This window comes from Pocillopora damicornis, chromosome 10, assembly GCF_964200805.1.
Source record: "Pocillopora damicornis chromosome 10, jaPocDami1.2, whole genome shotgun sequence".
NCBI classification, from domain to species: Eukaryota; Metazoa; Cnidaria; class Anthozoa; order Scleractinia; family Pocilloporidae; genus Pocillopora; species Pocillopora damicornis.
The window spans coordinates 20,574,173-20,595,232 of NC_142679.1; the positions used below are offsets into that span (position 1 = coordinate 20,574,173).

Below are 21,060 nucleotides of genomic sequence, written 5' to 3' on the forward strand. Positions count from 1 at the left end.
TGTAAAACTTTACTTTAATGAAAACTTTCAAAGACATGACATCCCAGATTACAGATTCAAGAACCTTCAGGTGCTTAGCAATTGTTCCAAAAGTACAGCTTGATAGACTACTGTCAATGGAATTTCCCATCCCATCCTATTGGAACTTCTCATCCCTCTCAAAAAAGGAAGGCATAATAGATTCTTTCATACCTTTTCCATCAGTTAATTTGTTACTTCATTTATAACCAAAAAAGAAATTGAATTTATAGAGATTCCAAACTCTTCTTAGGCTTGATTTCAAGCCCTTAATAAAGTCTGGTTTTCTTTCCACCCTAACACCAAAATCAAAAACCTTGTGTGTCCATCAGTGACTTCAAGGAAGTAGTCCATGCTCCTTCCCAAGAGTGCAACTTAAATCCTTTAACATAAGGATATGATTCTGACAGGTCAATTGTGTCTGATCAATAAAAATGAAGTTCAAGACGTAAGAAAACCTCAAACCATGATCCATAACGATTGTGGTTCAGTTTTAATAATATGTAATGAGGATAGTAATTCCGCATACATGAGTAACTTACCTATTTGGCGACCATACCGCTGACAAGAAGCCAACGTGACCCTGGGCTCGAAATTGACATTTTAGTGTCACTCCCAGGTCTCTATTTGTGGCAGATCTCCACGAGGCCCAGTTGATAGCCATGGTTGTTAGTGGTGTGCACGGAAGTACAGATGATGAGCACAGAAAGCGACTGCTTTCAGAGTACTTACCATTTGAGGCAATTAATGATCCCGAGTGGGATAAAAAAGAAGATGTTTCAGTCGAAAAGATGGTAGCAGAAATACTGACGTTTCACAAAGAGTGGGAAAAAATCAAAGATGGATACGATGAAGAGTTGATTAAAGAAGTTCAGCAAAAATTTCTCGTTGCATTTAGTTTCCATATGAACAAGAGAGAGGAAAGATGCTTTTCCACTGTTGAAGAATTTGATGAATTTCTGAAAGATTTCGACGCTCGCGGCGGTAATATGCAGCGTCGTCTCTCCATTAGAGAACAAGAAACTCTGAACGTAAAGAATGCTTACGAACATCTGTTGGCAAAAATTAAGAGTAACGAAGAATCAAGTGATTACGGCCTTCTGGCAGTCAGTTTACTCAAAGACACACATCGTATGCTTATGGAAGGTATTGAAATTCCAAAAGGTAACACGAAACCAGGAGAATTCAGCAACTGCCCTCGGGAAATTGGATTTAAGGGAGAAAACTATACGTTTCAAAATCCAGATGATATGGAGATTGCTGTATGGAAATTGTTAGACCGATACAATTCCAGGTTCGATCTTTGTATCAAAGATGGTCTCAAGGATTGTGACTTCCTGTACTATTTGTTCAAAACTTGTGCCTGGTTACTTTTTAAGAGGCTGTCTCTCTTATTTCCACCCGGTCAATTTTGCGTCAAAAATAATTTTTCCTGAAACTCTGTCAACAGAAAGACTTTACCTAGGAAAGAACTAAATTAGATTTGGTTTGATTCGAAATAATTTTCTGACTGCATTAGGGGCCATAATTATTTTCCAGTCCGCAGGGACCGTCGCAACGTCTCGAAAATTGAAAAATAGGCATGTTTTGTAACATTGCAAAATATTTGATTCGCATAGTTAAGCCACAGAATTTATATCAGATTGCTTAAAAACCTTTCTAGTTTGCCAAGAAAGTTAGAATTTGCCCTCTCAATATATTTTAAAAGGCGAATTTTAACATATTCTGACCATTAGAAATCGCCATCGGCCGATGGCCGTAAATAACCTTGATTTAGACGTTAAGTTTTGGGATTTGGGACCTGGTTGACGATTCTATCCTACACAGCCGTTAAGTTTAGACCTTTATAGGTAAAAATATGCAAAAACCCCTGTACGTTTTCGATTTTTCAAAAGTTATGACCGTTTGAATCAGCACATGTACGAGCATTCGCGATTTTTTCGCCTACACCAAAATCGAACCACTGGAGCAGATTTCGTCATAAATACAGCTTACCCAATTTGCAGCCCGACTTCATGGCTCACTTCAGAATTTTTCTAATAACCAAATTAGTGAAATCCATGATAACTTCAACAAATAGCAAGGTATTTCCTTCGAAAAGTAGGCGGCATCCATCGTGATTCGTGGTATCAAAACAAATGTCGGAATTGGCCACATTTCGCGGTGAATCACCCATTTAACATCGCTGCAGAGCTGAATTTTTTCCAAAATCAGAATATAAACTCTCCATGTCTGGAAGCTGAGGGAGAAATGAAGGTTTTAGGCTTCTGAAGTGAAGAAATAATCGCTTAAATTTAGGTCCAGTTCGATGTTATACTGTTCTCACAAAGGTCCGCACAAAAGAGAAGACCGCTGATAGCTTGTGCCGTAGGTTGTGCCGTATGGTTTTGTTTCGTATCCCAATGTAATATTTGGGGAGAAAAATTTTGGACGAAAAGAATAAATGCTTTTACCTGGAGTTTGATATCATATAATCAATAAATCGATTTTAAATATCCTGAGCTTGCTTCTCTCGGTTCCGCGTCGATTGTGTCCACAGAACAGCAACCTGTCAATAGCCGGAGAATATCGGCTACCAACGTGTTAAAAACTTGACACATGCTTCGTATGAACAGATGTTATAAGTGTTGCTTTTGGTAAATTTTCAATCGATTTCATCTAAACATTTCACTGACTACTAGATATTATATAATACACTATAACAACGCCGTCAGAACTTGATATCGGAAGTAAAGGTAGTTTGTATCTGTACAGCATATTCTACACTTTCAGCCACCGTATAAGACATTGTTTACAGATGTCTACTGAGAAACACATTGAAAATCACTAATCACGTCCGACAGTTTGTCTCTCAATTTTACAGGGATCTCAAAATGACTACAGATGGCTCTCAACAAAACCACGTTGAATTTCTGAAGTGTGTTACTGTGGTAACGTTCACAGAGGTCCTACGTATTGTAGCAGATTGGATGTGAGACTTTGATCTCTTTGTTAACTTTGTCTACCAGATCTTGTCTCTCGGAATTTTCCTGGACGCATTGGATATCTTCTATCCTCATCCAGCGATATCCCGATCACACCCTGATCTTTTCGCCGCATTGCTGCTAGCCGGGAGAAAAAGCTCTGAACTTGGCTCTCTGTCAGCCACTGTTCTCTAGTGAACAAACGTGCATTTGATTCATTTTTCGCATTTCGCATGTCCACTGCAACTTGTAAACCGTGCCGTCAGATATTCTTTTACCTTCTCTGAAAATCTAACGCTGCCCCTTGGTTTGCTTACGGCCCATCCTGTTCGTAGAGACGAGTGGGGCGAAGTATCCACGGGAGAAGTGAGTGGTGTACTGGAATCTAACGAACAGCTCGAACACTCGATACCAGCGGTACCTATCGACGAGAACTTAAGGGCCCAGTCCCTTTTGATTGCATCATACTGGCCTAACCTGCTGACTGTATGCTTTCCAACGTCCAGGTGCAGCTCCAGCTGCGAAAAGGCTTCGAACACTTCAACACATCCAAACACAGAGCATTCAACAATTGCTGTTTCCTTGCTGCCCTTTGAACGACGCTTGACCACGCGCTTTTCAGGAGGATCATAAAACCCTTGAGATTCTAGGGTTTGAAGGGACTCGTTGTTGCGAACTAACCTCGAAAACTAAAGCCATGTTTCGCGCTTAATGTCCCGTTGAAACTTTGGATTGCAGCTGCATTCTCTTCAAGAATCAGTCATAGAACTCCACTTGTAAGTCTACATATGTGTCGAAGTTTGGCGTTTTGGAATTTAAAGCTGAACGATTGCACTATCGCGCATAACAGATTCCACAACTTCGAATATGGAGATATCGGTCTGAGAGTTTGGAAATGTTATGGCATCGGTAAAGGGAAGTACATTCGATATGACGTAATTTATATCAAGCGCCAAGGTCAAACATACAGTACAAAGATAGATAAAATACAAAAAAGCGACATTAAAACACCTTTGCGGCGTATAATGCGAAAAAAAGCCTCACAAAGAAACACACCTCTGAGCTTTGAAAAAGCGCGGATCGAAAATACCAACACATGATTGGTTACTCTCTTTCCAGAGAGAACCAATGAAAACGGAACACCGTTGATCCTAACCGCAGGTAAACCAAGTATAAAAGGATGGTTTTCCACCCTTTTTGGCGGGATTGGAGTTGAGAATTTCTCTGCCTGTCCCTGATTAACACAGCCTGACTTAACAAACCAGCTGAAGAGATTCTTTAAGAATCGAAACCGCCGGTCCTGCCAGACGATATACTTCACTTTCAGTTTTACCTGAAAAAGATGTCAGCTTTTGAAACACCATTGCGGCCACCAAAAACGCCAGACTACCGTCCAAATCTGGACGAGGAGATGGAATTAACGTACACTGATCCGAACCTAGAATCGGACCCAGAGGATAGCCCTCCAGCATCACAACTCGAGCCAAGGCATAAAGCTGAATTAGCCAAACAACGCAGCAACGAAGGTCTACGCCTTCAAAAAGAAAGCCGTCAAAAAGAAAACCTTCCGAGGAATAGCCCATCCACGCGGCAGCCAAGGAAGAGGAAACATGAAGACACCATCAGCGCTATCCAGTTCAAGAAGCAAAAAACTGAAACCTCCATTTTAAAACTGGAGAGACACTTACAACAAAAGACTTGCCCTAAGTCGCTTCAATACAAGGCGAAGGCAAACGTCACGCCTGACGAAACCTTTCGACAGGAAATAAGCGCTATTAAAAGTCACGCCGAAGAAAAATACGTTAGCGCCCTAGTGCGCTTCCATCAGCGTAGACTTGTTAGTCACAAGAACAAACTTGAAAAGGCTAATATTGCCAAGTCTCGATCACAATACAATGTAAATACACGAGAAAGATCACGTTCGCCTTTGAGGAACACTGTAAATACTGATGTCGACAGGATAGACAAAATAGAAAATCAGCTTTCAGAGCTGAAAGATCTTATACGAAGCTATTCTCGACGTCAAAACTCACTACAAACCGACCGAGACCTATCAATATACACACTATTCATCTTGCCACCCACCAGGTGTTAAGAAAGGCTTTATTAAAGGAGAAGCTATCAGACTTCTAAGAACAAACTCCTCGGAAAGAAATTTCCAGGAGGCCATGTGTAACTTCAAAACACGACTTGAAGCACGTGGTTACCCAAAAAGGCTAATTGAAAAAACGTTATCTGAGGTCTCGTTTGCCGCAAGGCAGTCGACACTTAAAAAACAAAATATTGCCTTTTGTGACTGCATACCACCCAGGGGTTAAAAATTTAAAACAAATACTGATGCAAGAATGGAACCTCATCCAAAATCAGCCACTGCTGAAAACAATTTACAAAACGCCTCCGATTATATCATACAAAAGAGGTAAATCGCTCAAAGACATACTCGTCAGAGCGAAGCTTTAATTAAAGGCTTTTGCGTCGCAAACGTAAAACCACACAGGGGAGTCTGTGTAGGCCTGTCTATGACCTTTTCAATGACAGTATAACATTTTTCTCCCCAAATATTACATTGGGATACGAAACAAAACCATACGGCACAACCTACGGCACAAGCTATCAGCGGTCTTCTCTTTTGTGCGGACCTTTGTGAGAACAGTATAACATCGAACTGGACCTAAATTTAAGCGATTATTTCTTCACTTCAGAAGCCTAAAACCTTCATTTCTCCCTCAGCTTCCAGACATGGAGAGTTTATATTCTGATTTTGGAAAAAATTCAGCTCTGCAGCGATGTTAAATGGGTGATTCACCGCGAAATGTGGCCAATTCCGACATTTGTTTTGATACCACGAATCACGATGGATGCCGCCTACTTTTCGAAGGAAATACCTTGCTATTTGTTGAAGTTATCATGGATTTCACTAATTTGGTTATTAGAAAAATTCTGAAGTGAGCCATGAAGTCGGGCTGCAAAGTGGGTAAGCTGTATTTATGACGAAATCTGCTCCAGTGGTTCGATTTTGGTGTAGGCGAAAAAATCGCGAATGCTCGTACATGTGCTGATTCAAACGGTCATAACTTTTGAAAAATCGAAAACGTACAGGGGTTTTTGCATATTTTTACCTATAAAGGTCTAAACTTAACGGCTGTGTAGGATAGAATCGTCAACCAGGTCCCAAATCCCAAAACTTAACGTCTAAATCAAGGTTATTTACGGCCATCGGCCGATGGCGATTTCTAATGGTCAGAATATGTTAAAATTCGCCTTTTAAAATATATTGAGAGGGCAAATTCTAACTTTCTTGGCAAACTAGAAAGGTTTTTAAGCAATCTGATATAAATTCTGTGGCTTAACTATGCGAATCAAATATTTTGCAATGTTACAAAATATGCCTATTTTTCAATTTTCGAGACGTTGCGACGGTCCCTGCGGACTGGAAAATAATTATGGCCCCTAATGCAGTCAGAAAATTATTTCGAATCAAACCAAATCTAATTTAGTTCTTTCCTAGGTAAAGTCTTTCTGTTGACAGAGTTTCAGGAAAAATTATTTTTGACGCAAAATTGACCGGGTGGAAATAAGAGAGACAGCCTCTTAACTCGTGAATTGCGCGCATGCGCAAGAGCGAGTTATAGGTACGATGTGGGGAATGGCATTCGCTCGCTCGCTCGCTCGCTCGCTCGATTGGTCGATTCCTGTAAACTTTTTTTAGATTTTAGGCTTTTGAGTGCATTTGATAGTTTTTGGCGAGCAATAAAAAGACGAAATGGCGACCTTTGTTGCTAAGAATAGTGGTGGGGTGAAAAAGAAGCCAATTATAATCTTTAAAGAGTTTTTTTTTTACGTTTTAGTTTCAACAAGCGGCGCCAGCGACTGGCAGGCATGCAAGGATTCACACTGAAATAACAGAACAACCTTCGTTTTTCATAAAATTGTAATTTACAATCCTTGAACTTGAAAACAATCCGAAGATTCATTGAAAATATCACTTACTGCGAAGCGCTCGGAGTTTACAGATGTTCAAAAGCTTTTTCTGTTATAGCGTGAGATTGAGGACAAAATTGATCATTACGTTTCGTCGTGTGTGTTTTTCCTGTGTGAAGCAACAAAAGATGCCGGCGACTGACGAAATAACAAGTTAACACGAAAATCAAATAACACCTAAACAAACAGTTTTAGCTACCGATTTTCAGTGAATTTTAAAAGAACAATTTTCTTTTAAGTTTCAAGACAATTTGAAGATTCAACATACATACAACGTACTAAAATGCGAAAGTTACACACCACAAAATTGGTAAATAGGCCTGAAATGAAATTCTATCTTGTTATTAATTTTACGTTGCCTAGCACGTGACTTAAATCTACCCAGGCGGAAATCCAAAATGACGGTGGCAGGCTTAGCTTAGTTATATCACTCAAAACTCGTTCCCGTTTGTCTCTTTTGATAAAGAGGGAATCGTTAATGTTTTCATTAAGACAGTATTGCCTTGATTTTCTAATATTTACAACGAAAGACAGTAAATCTCACTTTTCACCCACATTTACTTCCAACCTTTTCTCTTAAACCAGAAACAAAAATGATAGACGTTTAAAACACATGACATCATCCACCTTGCCAAATGTAATAGCATGATCATTTCAATGGTAATGCCTTCTTATCCCAACGTTACTTTGTTTCTTTGCTACATTAGCGAACACTGAACTACTGCTCGTACTCTAGATATGACAATCAACCACAAAATTCCCTAAACCAGATAACATTAAACATAATCTAAAAAATCATGTGTCAATTCACGAGTTTGCTCACAGAGCACTTTGATTGAACTTTTAGATCTACACCCATTTTCAGATGGCAATGGAAGACTTTGTCGTATTCTTTGCAGCTACATGCTGTCAAAGGTTGCTCCTTTTCCAACACCGGTTTTCAATGTTTTCACTAATTCAAGCAAAGATAACTACAACGATGCCCTAGTTGCTGCCCGGAAGTCTGAAGGGAAGCATCCTCGTGCTCTGACAACCATGACAATAGAATGCAGTTATCAGGGCTGGAAAAAATTCAAAGAAGCCATCGAAAAGAAGGCCCATATCTCAGTTTGCATGTGTTGCTGACAGGAATTAAAATTGAATTTTTTAAATCCCTACGATCAAAATGGCTTTTGATAACTCTTAAGCCAAATACATATATGTCAATTTTATCGGAAATTTTGTTTTAGATATTTATTCAAATTGGTATATATATATATAAAACAAAATAAAGGTCGTGGAGGAAAAGTTATTTCTCTAATTATTAAAAGTGAAGGAAACACTTTAAAAATAGTAAACGTGTTAGTGCAACTGTTTATTCGAGTCTACTCAAAGTAAGGATTTTTTTAAATTTTTGGTCACTTCATCAATGTTAAAACAGTTTTGCAACTCTTGGTAAATGCATTAAGTCATAATGCAGAATTTTTAAATTAAGACTTACTTCAAGTTGGAGCAAAAATGATAATAATTAGGTACTTGCAGTTAGATTCAACTTTAATAGACTCCTTAAGCTTGTGTACTTTTTTTACCCATTTCAGGACATGTCATAATATTCTAGAGAACTGTTTCTTTCAAATTTTCTCTTATTCACATGCATACATGTTCGTAAACACAATTTACAAAAGGAAAAGATGATTTCCCTGCGACCTGAAATGGGTAAACAAATCATACAAGCTAAAGAGGGCTATATAGTGTTTCCTTTCAGTATGTGAAAAAGAATTTCAATTTGACTGTTTTTATCAGCAATTGAAATAACAATGATAACAATAAAAGATTCATTTGATGACGTTAAAGATCTCATTATTAGGTATTATTTTAGCGTGGGTTAAAGGTAGTAACAAAATATGATTTTTTTAAGAGCAGCAACACCTTTTAGCCATTTGTAAAACCTTAAATGATAATAATTAGGTACTTGCAGTTAGATTCAAATTTAATAGACTTCTTCAGCTTGTATACTTTTTTTACCCATTTCAGGTCATGTTATAATATTCTAGAGAACTGTTTCTTTCAAATTTTCTCTTATTCCCATGCATACATGTTCGTAAACACAATTAACAAATGGAAAAGATGATGATTTCCCTGCAACCTGAAATGGGTAAACAAATTATACAAGCTAAAGAGGGCTATATAGTGTTTCCTTTCAGTATGTGAAAAAGAATTACAATTTGTGACTGTTTTCATCAGCAATTGAAATAATGATAACAATAAAAGACTCATTTGATGACATTAAAGATCTCATTATTGGGTGTTATTTGAGTGTGGGTTAAAGGTAGTAACAAAATATGATTTTTCTGAGAGCAGCAACACCTTTTTGCCATTTGTAAAACCTTAAGAGATAACCTCACAGATGTGTGTCAATTTTACTCTTGCTGGGCAGAGTGTTTTTTAAGCAAACATACACAAATAGCCACAAAAAATTATCCTTGAAAGTAAAAAAGTCTAGAAAAGGTTGAGCTCAACTTGAATGGTCGAGATATTCCTTTCACATCAAGGTTATTATATGGTAACGGTAGAGGTCTATCATGCTTTTTTTACTTGCAATTGGAAACTTTAAGTCTTCAAGTCATACAGTAGCATATGCTATTGGATATTTAATTTACTTCACCAAGACTTAAAAGGCATGTTCACCATGCTAGACCTAAAATACTTTTGTAGTTGATTTTTTGAGACAAATAGGAATCCAACAACCAAACCAACTGAATTGACTACTTCACATGGCAGTGAAACCTTCCAAATATTTATTATGAGGCAGAATCAGAATACGTGTATCAATCAATGCTAAAGAACATGTGCACAGATGAAGCAAACATGAAAATAAATGAAAAAGAACATTAAATTCATTTATAAAATAATTCAAATAGTATGCACACTCTGATTGGCCATAAAACCATTTTACATGAGCGTATATAAACACGGTTTTCGTTCTTCTTTCATTAGTTATTTCATAAAAGAAATGTAAAATGGTTTCTGTGTTTACATAGCCTGATGTAAACACTTGGGAGGTTGGGAGAACACGAGATAAGCTGGAAACCACTCCGCTTCGCGTTGTGGTTTCCTACAATTATCTCGTGTTCTCCCAACCTCCTGCGTGTTTACATCAGGCTACGTAAACACAGAAACCATTTTACATTTCTTCAATGATAACAATAGGGAAATTAAATAATCAGATCTTTGAAGTGAAGGGATTTAAAGAATGTCAAAATCAACCTTGGGGTCATTTCAGGTTTCGAGTTCCTCTAAGGTGGGAATTTGTTTTGGTAAGTGTACATTGTACACACAATTATTATTGTAAACATGATTTCCCAATTTAAAAAGCCCTCTTCTATGTTGTACATTCAACATTGCCAAGATTTTTTGTAACACCATTAAAATTTTCCTTTAAGCCCATCACTTTTGTTGGTTCCCTTTCACATCTGCATTATTATGACTTTATTGAAAGAGGACAAATTTTTATGGAAAAATATGATAATGTGAATCAAATGAGATGCATCTGACTTCTTTTTCATTCAAGCATAAGTACAACATTTACATGAGCCAGCTTCTTCTCTAACAACATTCGTATAGGAAAAATTTGTACTCATTTGTATTCTAAAAGAGAAAATTCAACTGATGTCAAGGACAACTAGATGCGATGATGTTCTATAAAGCCCCAAACAACTCATAGTTGTCCTTGCTTGTAAATGTCATGGTACCCTTGAAAACTCAAAGAAGCAAAAGTCATGCCTTTCTTTGACATAAAGAATTCTTAAGGAAATAATTATCAATGAGAATCATTATTAGTGTTTTGGACTTTGATGGAGAAAATTGTCCAGTATTGGTCAACCTTTACAAGGGAGGCACTGTAAACTCTTTAAAACCCTAAAAGTGACCAGCATCTAATTTCTCCCAACAATAATACTGCTGAATTATTACTAACATGAGGAGAATAAAGGAAATGATCACTGACCTACAAAATTTTGATTGCCAAAGTAAACAATTTCTCCTTCTTAGTCCCAAAGGCAATGTATAGAGAACAGTATGGCGAATAAAGATACAGAGATTATAGTGTAAGGGTTATCAGGTTATACTGATCAGGAAGTTTTGAGCTCTGCTTGTGCAGTTAGAGAGTCTTACCATAGGTCTTGGTGGTATTTTTATAGTCTTTTACTGTTTATTTGAGTGACTGCTTTTCCTTGATGATGATGTCCCAGGCCTGCCATCCTTTGAAGATGGTCTGGGAGGGGAGGCTGATCGTCCTAAAGGTGGTGGAGTGCTAGTTCTGGGCCTTGAGTCTGGTGTGCGAGGGATCTTGGGTCTTGAGACAAAGGGGGATTTAAATGTAGATTTACCTGCAGGAGGCTCAACCACTTGAGGGGGTGGCCTTGAACTTCCATCAGAAGGGGTTGGGTTTGCTCCTTGCCTGGTACTTGAAGGCCTCTCCTCTGCTGCTCCATTCGTTGTTGGTCTTGAGCCATGCCTTGATTTAGATGATGTTGTTGGCCTGCTCTGTTGTCCAGATTTTGGTCGTATTGTGGAAGTTAATGGTTGGGGAGTATTATCCTGCATAGCATCTGTTCCTCTTGCTCCAGGAGTGGTGGGTCTTGTTAGAGGGTGATTGGGGTCGAGAGGAACTGGAAACTTTTTCTTGTTCTTTGGCTGCTGAGATAGATTAGAATTTGGCATTGCATAACAAGTATTGAGTAGCTCATCACCAAACAGCTCTCCTTCATTTGGTTCAAGAATTTCTTGTTTATCCAGCTCAGCATCAATAGCATCTCCCTCATCATCGTCATCTTCCTCATCTTCGTCATCAGACTCAGGGTCATTTGTTGCAGATGGATCATCAGTGTTGAGCTGTTTGATGATAAATTGGATCTGTCTGGTCATATCGGGGTTGTCATCTTTAAGGAAACACTCAAGGATCTCCTCCATTCCTTGTGCTCTAGCTTCCTCTTTCACTGCAGGTAAAGCTAGGATGCTGTACAGGGAACCATTCACATACGGACGTATCTCTTGATTCTCATGCCCCAAGAGATCACTTAAAACTCGCAGAATTTGAGAAGCATCTTTGATACACTTTCTCTTCCCTCCAGAGCGTAGACAGAGGTTCATAAGCAGAGCAACTGAATACTCCAATGTGTAGTCTGATAGATTGTCATGGTCCATCAATAGCTGAGACAGCCACTGAATCACTTCACCATTGATCATCATAGACTGCATTTGCCTTCGTAGGCTAAGCTTCTGCAAGGTCCCCAGAATGTTTTCACTAGTGAGGGATGTTTTTGATTCCTTCTTAAGGGCTGACAGTAAGGCATGCACAATGGATTGATTTTGTGCTAAATAAGAGCGGCCTGCTGAGAGAGATGCAAAGGCATTGAACAACCTTGCCAAGTATTGTCTAACTATTTCATTTGGTGAATTCAGCAGGTCTAATATTCCACTTCTCAAGTGACTGTCTAGAGAGCAGCCTAGCAAATCATGGATAATGTATGCATTAACAATGCTGTCTCGTTGTTCACGGGTAGGTGCTTGGGTCAGATTCCACCTCAGTGCCTGTAACAGAAACGCTTTCTTCCTTTCAGGCAGAGAAAGCAGGTTCATCTTTATCTTTTCATAGTCAAGAGTTTGTTTGTACGGAACATCCACACTTGCAGAAAGACTAGGAAGTTCATCATTGATGACAGATGCCCTTAGCATTGAGCTTGCTGTTCCTGGCTTGCTAACATCTAAAGACTCTCTAACAGAGGGAGAAAAGAGCCTCATGCAAATGTCTTGAAGATATTCTGGTGTCACCATTTTCCCGCGGACAGCGTCCTCCAGTGAGTCCACCAATTCAGTAGCAACACCTATGAGCTTATGGTAATCACCCTGTATTTTAAGGTATCTCTTTTCAAATTGGGAAAATCTCTGTTCCTTTGCTGTCAGCTGAAGTTGTAGTTTCTTGAGTTGTTCATTGTGCAGTTTTCTTTCTCTCTCTATCTCTGTGGAATTCCTCATAAACAAAGTATAGAGCTGTGGCTTTTCCTCTGACTTAAGAGTTGCTGCAAGAAATACTTGCAAGTCTCTCTTGAGATCAGAACTCCATGAACTGGCAAAAAGTGGTTTGAAAGATGGATGAGACGTAGGGTCAGGAATAAATGGCAATGCATAATAGGGAAGGAACTCTGTTGTCTGGCTTAAAGCAGCTCCTTTAGTTTCGAGATAGGACTTGAAAATTTGCATTGATCGCTCCAGTTCTCGCTTGTTGTGGTTACCGTGAAGAATGGGAAAGAGTGCGAAGTAAATATTTATGTTGAAAACCAGCTTCTGGCAGACACGGTCAGTTTCTTGAACACTGTCAGGGATACAATCCTCCCATATTCTGAAAAACTCTGCGTATCTTCCATCAGCAAAGGCTGACAACAATTTATCCTGAATTTCAGTTTTCTGCGAGTCATTTCTTGGTGTGATTAGCTGATTTAACTGTTTTCCTAGCGAATTTAACTCATCTTCATATGCAGACGATGTCCTCGAATATCCCAGATAATCCAGATATTCTTTGACAATGGAATTTAGATCAGCTTCGTTTGCTAAAACTGTATCCATTTTCTATAAGATTACCTCTTAAAATGGGTGAAAAAAAATAGTCACACGTGAGAGAAGTCAAACAACTACACGCTTGTCGATGTATCTGCCATGCAACATGGCCGCCAGATTCGTCGAATGAATTGTTGCTATGATGGTGCTGACCAAAAGTATAGCGGTCTCTGAAAACTGTTTTCTACTCTTCTCTCCTATGCTGCCTGGTAACTTCTGCGCCATAGATTGCAAGACATAAAGGTTTATTACTCATCAGCCAAGGAAGTAATTCAAAAGGTAAATGCTCCGCAGGGTATATCAGAAACTGCAATCCGTACTTTCGGCTCACGTCAAACGTATGCAACCCACTTCATCACGTCTGGAAGGAAAAATCCTGAAATTGGAGAGAAAGGAAACTTGGGAGACAGAATGGAACGACGGAAATCCCGCTTGGCACCGAAAATATGTCAGTCCCATGTTGATAAAACATTACGATGAATTCACATCGGGCCGGAGGAATCGTAGGATTCTTATTCCTCTATGTGGAAAGTCGCTGGATATGATTTGGTTGGCAGATCAAGGCCACACTGTTGTTGGCGTGGAAATGATCCGAAAAGCAATTGAAACGTTCTTTGAGGAGAACAAATTACTATACGACGTAAACACCGCGCAAACTTCAGCCGGGGGTACTATCAACTTGTTCAAGGCCAAAAACAAGGACCTTACTCTGATAGAATGCGGTATATTTGATTTGTCACGCGAGGTTTATCACAACAAGTTTGATTGCATTTGGGATCGCGGAGCGTGCACTGTGATCACAATGATGGACGAAGCCCGTCTGAAACAGTACGTGGACGTTTTATTGTCATCTTTACAATCTGACGGACGATATTTTGTGATGACTTTTCGCCATGAATCGGGGAAGAACGAAGGCGAATGGATCAGTCATCTTCCTGAAGATAAACTTCTTGAGTTGTGCGGTGATCGATGTAAAGTGGAATTAGTCGAACAGGATGACTTAAAAAACGATCCTGCCCTTTTAGAGGCGTACGCAACAGCTCCTCAGCATTCGATATTTTATTATTTTGTAACCTTTAAGTAACATTTTCGCACATGAATGTTAGCGCTTCTCGTCTTCTCAAGCACTAAATGTCACGCAATACCCCATAGCTGTGTAAAGTCTGGAACTGGATCAGAGGCACTTTAATTGTGGACAAAGAATGTCTCTTAACTTAGTCGAGACTTTTATAGGGTCTTATAAATGCTTATGTCAGGCACTCCGTTAAGTCATGCTCTCCAAGAGGCTCTCTCTTGAGAGGCATGAGATTAATTACTCTTTAGGAAAGTTTAAAATGTTTTGAAATTTTTTTAGTCTGCATCAAGCTAGCTCTGCCCCATCACTAAGGCTATCAATTGACTGATAGGCAAGATTATCATGAAGTACTGCTGGCAGTGGGATGTGTAAAGGGTAGAAAGCATGACAGAGTTAGGATAGAGTGGTGATGAGGACATCTGGTAATTGTAAAACTCTATTAGATGGCATAGTTTTTTTTTATAATATTCACAGGTACACTAAAACAACCATGGTTGGTCCATGCCGAGTCCACAGGCTCTTTGGGAATGTTGGTTGTGTAAATGGTGTTAAGAAGATTAAAGAGTGAAATTGAAAATATTGGTTGGCCAAGCCAAAAAGATGTTCATTATCCTAAATTTATAACAGGCCACCAGCAACTGGGCAAAGTTGTGCACAAGATTGGGTTGCAAGTGGAGCCTTGCTTTTGCTCATCATTGTAATTTTTATCGGCATTCTTGAATCATTACAAGTTATGTTTTGTATGTGTTATAAAATACACCGAGCCTTTATTCAGGCACATTATCTCAAAAATTATCTTTCATCAAAGCATTGACTCAATGTTATTCTCTTGAGCTGCAATTTAATCCTGCTCTTCATTTAAAATTAAAACTTAAAAACAACTAAAACCTGGGGGGATTTGAAAAGCGGTCAGGTGTCATGCTGTCAAAACCATACATCTGAAAAATGAAAATTGTTGAAAACCAAACGTCTGCCAACCGAAAATTATCCAGAGGTGCAGAAACTATTGTAGACCAGTGATTATAACAAGAATTGTGAGATATATTTTTTATCTTTGAAACTTTGACACCAAAAAGGTTCGCGAATAGTGAAGCAATCTGACAGTGTTCTACGTAACTGCTTAACGGAGTGTGCATTCTTTCCACTGGATTCATGCCCATTAACCGCACTTGTCTCGTGACTTGTAGCCGAAAAAACAAAGCAATGCAATCTGTGCTACATCTGAAAAACGTTTAGAACTAAACATGGTCACAGCATCGGCACCGTTAAAAAAGGTGTATTCAAAGATTTATCTAAAAAAGGATTAAACAACAGCGATGGTCTGGAAATGAAAGATAAATCTGTTCTGGCTAGTAAGTATTATCAGCCATTTCAAAGTATATGACGGAAAAACCTCACCTCTATAGAAAGACATTTGGATCACTAATGATAAACACTGTATTGTCTTCCGTCACTTTTTATTACGCTCAGTGGCGAAGATATTTTAGCCTCTGCATGTTATGTTCAGTTTGTACGGCACCACGCATGATTAAAAACAAGAGTTACCTGTTAAAAAGTTACTGTTAGATAGAAAACTACTGAATGTAATGATAAAGATAAAGTAAATTACATGAAACTTCTTCAGGATGATCAACTATGTACTCAAATATAGTTTCGTCGATATTTAAGAGGGCATCTAACACTGATGATCGATTAAGGTTTTCTCGCAACGAGACTTGGTCCTCTCCAAGTAAATTCAACTGACAGAAAGTTAGCAAGGACGCAAACCTGTAATCGGGAATGCGAGGACTTGTTTGACATCAGAAATCAGAATTGTTTGAGTTTGAAACCTTTTGTTGTCTGCCCAGTTTCCAATTAACTTTTGGCAAAACTTTTTCTTACCAATTCCTGCCCTCCCAGCGACAAGAAAAAATTTGGGATTCGTTTCTTCATCTCTTTCGGTATCAGTAAAGAAAATAATTTCTTCACAGTGTTTCACTGGCTCTCCACTTACTTGACCGTACTGGCGAAGGTGTTCTTTGCGTCTCATACCAAGGTATTCAAACGGTTCCCTGCCGTAATGACGAAGGTTTTCATTTCCTCTCATACCAGGGTATTTAACTGGCTTTCTGCTGAAATTTTGAAGTATTTCTTTTCTTCCCTTATCAAAGAATTTTTTCTGATGGGCGAAATGGCAAAGGTGTTCTCTTCTTCTCGTATCAAGGTAGTCAGCTGGTTTTCTGCCATGTTGTATGTGTAGAGTTGGGAATATGTGATCTGTTTTTACTCTTGAGAAGGTGGCAGAAGTTAGAGAGTGGAACTCAGTTTGGCTTTTTATAGCTTCTTTTGAAGCGTTTCTGTATGCCTCCACAACTGAAAGAAAAAAAACATATCTTTAACAAATAGGAAAGCCTTTACTGTGCTCTGTTTTGTGGTAAAGCAAGCAGGAATGGGCTTGAACACGTAAGAAGTGCAGGATGAACACGACTACTTCTACTTCTTAAGTGCTCTAGCCGCTTACTTAGTGCTTTACAGCAGAACAGAGCAAAGTCAAGGTTTGTCTATTTGTTTTACAATAAAGAATCCCTTAAATTCCCCACGCACTACTTTCAATTTTTAAAGCAAACTTTATTTCCAGGGTGAACAACAGTGTCGTCGAGTGTTCTTAAAAATCCCTAAGTGCTTATAGAACTCAACAATGCACGAGGAACAAGCTTCTTTATTTCTTTTATATGTATCGCGAATTGCGCGCGCTCGTACCGATGACGTAAGCTGCGTGCATTATATCTCAAAAGTGCATTCGTGTGACGCAAGGCGCGCGCTTTATGGAAATATAATGAACTCGTTCTGACCGATCACGGCGCGCGCATTTCTCTGAACATTTTATAAACTCTCATAGAGCAAGTTCTAATAAGCCAATCAGAATCCTTGCTATAATGGTTCATATAATCTGATTTGTTCAATAAGACTAAAGATAGAGAATGATGTTTTTCCGTCTTGTCACGAGCGTGGGACAAAGAAGTCCTCACGAGGAATCGAACCTCAGACCTTCGGATTCCGCGCTCCGATGCTCTACCACTGAGCCACAGAGACTCCACGGTGTGCGAGGTCTGTTACGAAGTTCATTTGACACGCGTTCTGCATACTGCTAGGATCAGCAATGTCGAAAGCGTAATGTTTGAAGATAGAAATAAGAGAGATGGTAAATATTGATCTCGGTAAAGAAATAGAGGAAGATGTTTTTTCGTCTTGACACGAGCGTGGGACAAATATTTTTCTTTGTCCCACGCTCGTGATGTCAAAAATAGTAGAAACAAACTGCTCAACGCGTATGGATAAACGATAGCTGAATTCACAAGAACATAAAGATTTTTCGGGATGACAGCGCCTTAAAACTCGGCTGTTTTTACTGATGTAGCTTCCACACAACACATCGGAAAGGATATCAGACCAAGCTATTAGTTATTCACACTTAGGGCGGCCGATGTAATTTCTTAGGCTTGCTTCACTGCGATGATCGGAGAGCTAACAGCGATGGTCCTTTGCATGATCACAGTCGCACTGACACCGTCATGATAAGTATGAATTTTGACAGTTATACCAGTTTGGCTATGTTTTAAATCATTCCTGTTTTGTTCTGTTTTAGCTCATCTCTATGTTTTGTACTCTATTAGCACACTCTTTCAACCGATGACAGCGCGCGTTATATATCCGAACTTTATTATAAATACTACTTTGGAATTCTGAAGATGCTTAATCTAATCATGGCATAATCATAAACCGTCCGTTACGATTTCGTGCGACTACTTGATCTATTTGTTTTAAACTCCCGAAAAGGAAAAAAAGACTTTGGTATTGACTCGACAAAGTAAAGTATTTTTTCTCTTTAAATCTTCGATTCCATGTCGATTCTACGGAAAGATACCCAACCCCAGGGCATTTAAAAACGTGCTTTCTACTCGAAAGATTAATGTTAGGAATGAGGGATTTTAGACATTTTACAGCAGTGGCTTAGTGTCGATAGGTTTGGAGAAGATTGAAAATATATGGGAAAGTTTGCTACTACTCAGAACAAGTCCAGTTAAGGCCTTAAAATCTCCAGGGATCAGCCAAATGATAATGATAACGGACGAAGAGCAACACACTCAGTTACCTTCAATTCCTATTTTCTTTTCAAGTTTAGGGACCATGGCGTCTTTCCATGCATCCAGTTTGCCAACAATCTCATCCAATTTCTCCTTGATGCCGACGCGGGAGAGTGATTGTCTTAGCACGTGCAGATCTCCTCTGATTTCATCCAATCTTTCCTTGACGCTTTTTTCATCCATCACCCACTGTTTAAGAAGCTCTCTGTAGTGCTCTTCGAAATCAGGGTCCATGCATTCCCTTTTCAGATCATCAATAGCACTTTGGTAACCAGCTCCTCCCAGTCTGACTATTGCCTCTTGGATGTCTTTCCAGTATTGATTGAATGTTGCATCATCAACTGACGCCTCGCTGGCATGACCATAAACTGTGTTTCTGAAATACTTGATGCGCGCAATGTCTGCCTCAAGGGTTGTGTCTGCTGCAGGAGGAAGTGCATCCCAGCCGGTAACTGGAGGAACAAGACTACAAATGTTCCTCAGTAGAACCATCAATAAGGTAATGTCGAAATGCTGAGATGAAACTGAAGATTTGATGGCAGGGTATAGTTTTCCCCATTGTGATGGATTAAGCACTTTTTTTCTTCTGAGTAATTGTAGTACGGCATGAACAGGGTGACTTGATAATACCGTGTCCAAACTTCCCTTTGGACGCTTCTTCTCAAATGTCTCTCTCAGGACATGTGTACTGACATCCGCCAGAAGCCTGCATAGCCGGGCGTAATTAGTTGTCTCTGTTGTTGAAACAAAACATGGTGCCGCAACAGAAGCCATGAAGAATCGTTCCTTTGATAATAAAAGAAGAAAAACCCATCACTTTTCATAGAACACGTACAAGAAGCCATGGATTGGAAAAACACATTCCTTTGGGTTAAATTGGAAAGAGCTTGCCACTCCAATCTAAATGCTCAAATCTTGAGTGAGAAGCATGAATTTTTTTTCCATATTTATTTAAGAAAAAAATTGTAACCTCAATAGTAGTCTTCTTAGTATCCTTTGGCAAAACGTAGAAGTGTGCACCGAGCCAGAGTCACGTGAACGCATGGGCTGAAAGGCAGCAACTCCGTTGACACTGACTCATCTGCCGTTTAGGCTGAAATGAAACGGAAAAGATTGCCAGGCGGGCTATGCGCTTCGTCAACTGTCAATCGAGAACTCTCTAAACTGGGCGGTCCCTGAACTGGCTTGCCCTGCGGAACTCACTCGTGGCAAGCGCAAGGCAAGGGCGAAGAGTGAGAAACACGCGAGAAGAGAAGTGCGCCTCCTCCCCTTTCGCGTATCTCACCCATCGTGCACGCCTCTCGCTTGCTTCCGTTCGCCGGAAAACCGACAGAAGATGCAAGATTGAAGTCTTATCGTGTTCCGCATGAGTCTATGGTCTCGAGTTTCTCTGCCCCTTCCGACGGGTGAATTTTTGATTAAAAACAGTGATTGAAATGTTGAGGGAAATTATTCGATTGATTTTTTCAATCTATTCAGTCTGAAGTAGAAACAAAACTAAAGCAAAATTGTGATATAAATTTAACCACAGCAGCTCACCGTCGCGAAAATGACTTGACAACGCGTGTAAATATTGAATGATTATAAGTCCTCCTTTCTTAATTAATTATACAAAGAAATTGTTAATACTCGACAAAATTACAGGAGTGCCTTCGTTTACAATCGAGAAAGTTCCAGTGGATACAGTTCAATATTCAAAACTCAGAGTATTCTTATTACACAATAGGTACTGCATACGGTTTCTATATGCTACAGCGGCCACTGCGTTAAAAACTGAATTCGAGGTCTCGAAAATTCCCTCAGCTGGTGCGGAAAAAGAAACAGTTAAAAGAAAGGATAGGGATACGAGCGATCCAATTCCCTTCTGAAATAAGGTGTTACTTGAAAAATGTAGAGGGCTTACTTCAAAAGGGCTGACGGTCAGACCAATCGCTCATCGGGTTTTTGCTTGGCTGTTTTCTCAGACATATTTTGTTCCGCAACAAGATGTTATTCTCTCTCAAGCATTATCCAGGATCGGATGGTGACGCATACTGTCACCATCAACTGCGATACATGTTAGATATTAAAGTTCCTTCCTTTATGCAATAAACACATGAATTGTTGCTAGGCGATGTGCCAAACAAAATCTTTCAGGTATGGTTCAGAGATGTTTCCTTTCGAAATCCTCATCTTTCCAACCACTGCATTCAATTGGTGTCATTCAAGACTAAATATATATTTACACGAAAGGGCTATAAATAGATAAAAAAAATGTACGTTCTTTATTTTTGGCAAACAGCAATACGAGAGTAATGCGCCTCCA

General features: G+C 39.3%; 4 protein-coding genes across 6 annotated transcripts; 2 read left to right on the forward strand and 2 right to left on the reverse strand.

Moving 5' to 3' along the window:
* The first annotated feature begins 670 nt into the window (after positions 1-670).
* Positions 671-8,219, forward strand: LOC149039333 (uncharacterized). Its single transcript, XM_089185400.1, has 2 exons — positions 671-1,402; positions 7,790-8,219. Exons 1-2 carry the CDS (start codon positions 681-683, stop codon positions 8,085-8,087), a joined length of 1,020 nt encoding a protein of 339 aa, XP_089041526.1. The 5' UTR covers positions 671-680; the 3' UTR covers positions 8,088-8,219.
* Positions 8,220-10,486: 2,267 nt separating this feature from the next.
* Positions 10,487-13,565, reverse strand: LOC113664621 (lisH domain-containing protein ARMC9). Its single transcript, XM_027180246.2, has one exon. It carries the CDS (start codon positions 13,563-13,565, stop codon positions 11,145-11,147), a length of 2,421 nt encoding a protein of 806 aa, XP_027036047.2. The 3' UTR covers positions 10,487-11,144.
* Positions 13,566-13,839: 274 nt separating this feature from the next.
* LOC113664623 (thiopurine S-methyltransferase) lies at positions 13,840-15,438 on the forward strand. Its single transcript, XM_027180249.2, has one exon. It carries the CDS (start codon positions 13,840-13,842, stop codon positions 14,638-14,640), a length of 801 nt encoding a protein of 266 aa, XP_027036050.2. The 3' UTR covers positions 14,641-15,438.
* A 149-nt stretch (positions 15,439-15,587) lies between these two features.
* Positions 15,588-20,810, reverse strand: LOC113664622 (uncharacterized). 3 transcript variants are annotated; one of them, XM_089185313.1, is made up of 4 exons: positions 20,659-20,799; positions 19,726-19,848; positions 18,764-19,541; positions 16,088-16,983 (listed from the first exon to the last, which is right to left on the reverse strand). In XM_089185313.1, the coding sequence occupies exons 3-4, from the start codon at positions 19,527-19,529 to the stop codon at positions 16,382-16,384; spliced, it is 1,368 nt and encodes a 455-aa protein (XP_089041439.1). In that variant the 5' UTR covers positions 19,530-19,541; positions 19,726-19,848; positions 20,659-20,799; the 3' UTR covers positions 16,088-16,381. The 3 variants fall into 3 exon arrangements, with proteins under 3 accessions (XP_089041440.1, XP_089041439.1, XP_027036049.2); XM_089185314.1 differs by lacking the exon at positions 19,726-19,848 and having other exon boundaries at positions 15,588-16,983; positions 20,659-20,810; XM_027180248.2 differs by lacking the exon at positions 20,659-20,799 and having other exon boundaries at positions 19,726-19,864.
* Positions 20,811-21,060: the final 250 nt, after the last annotated feature.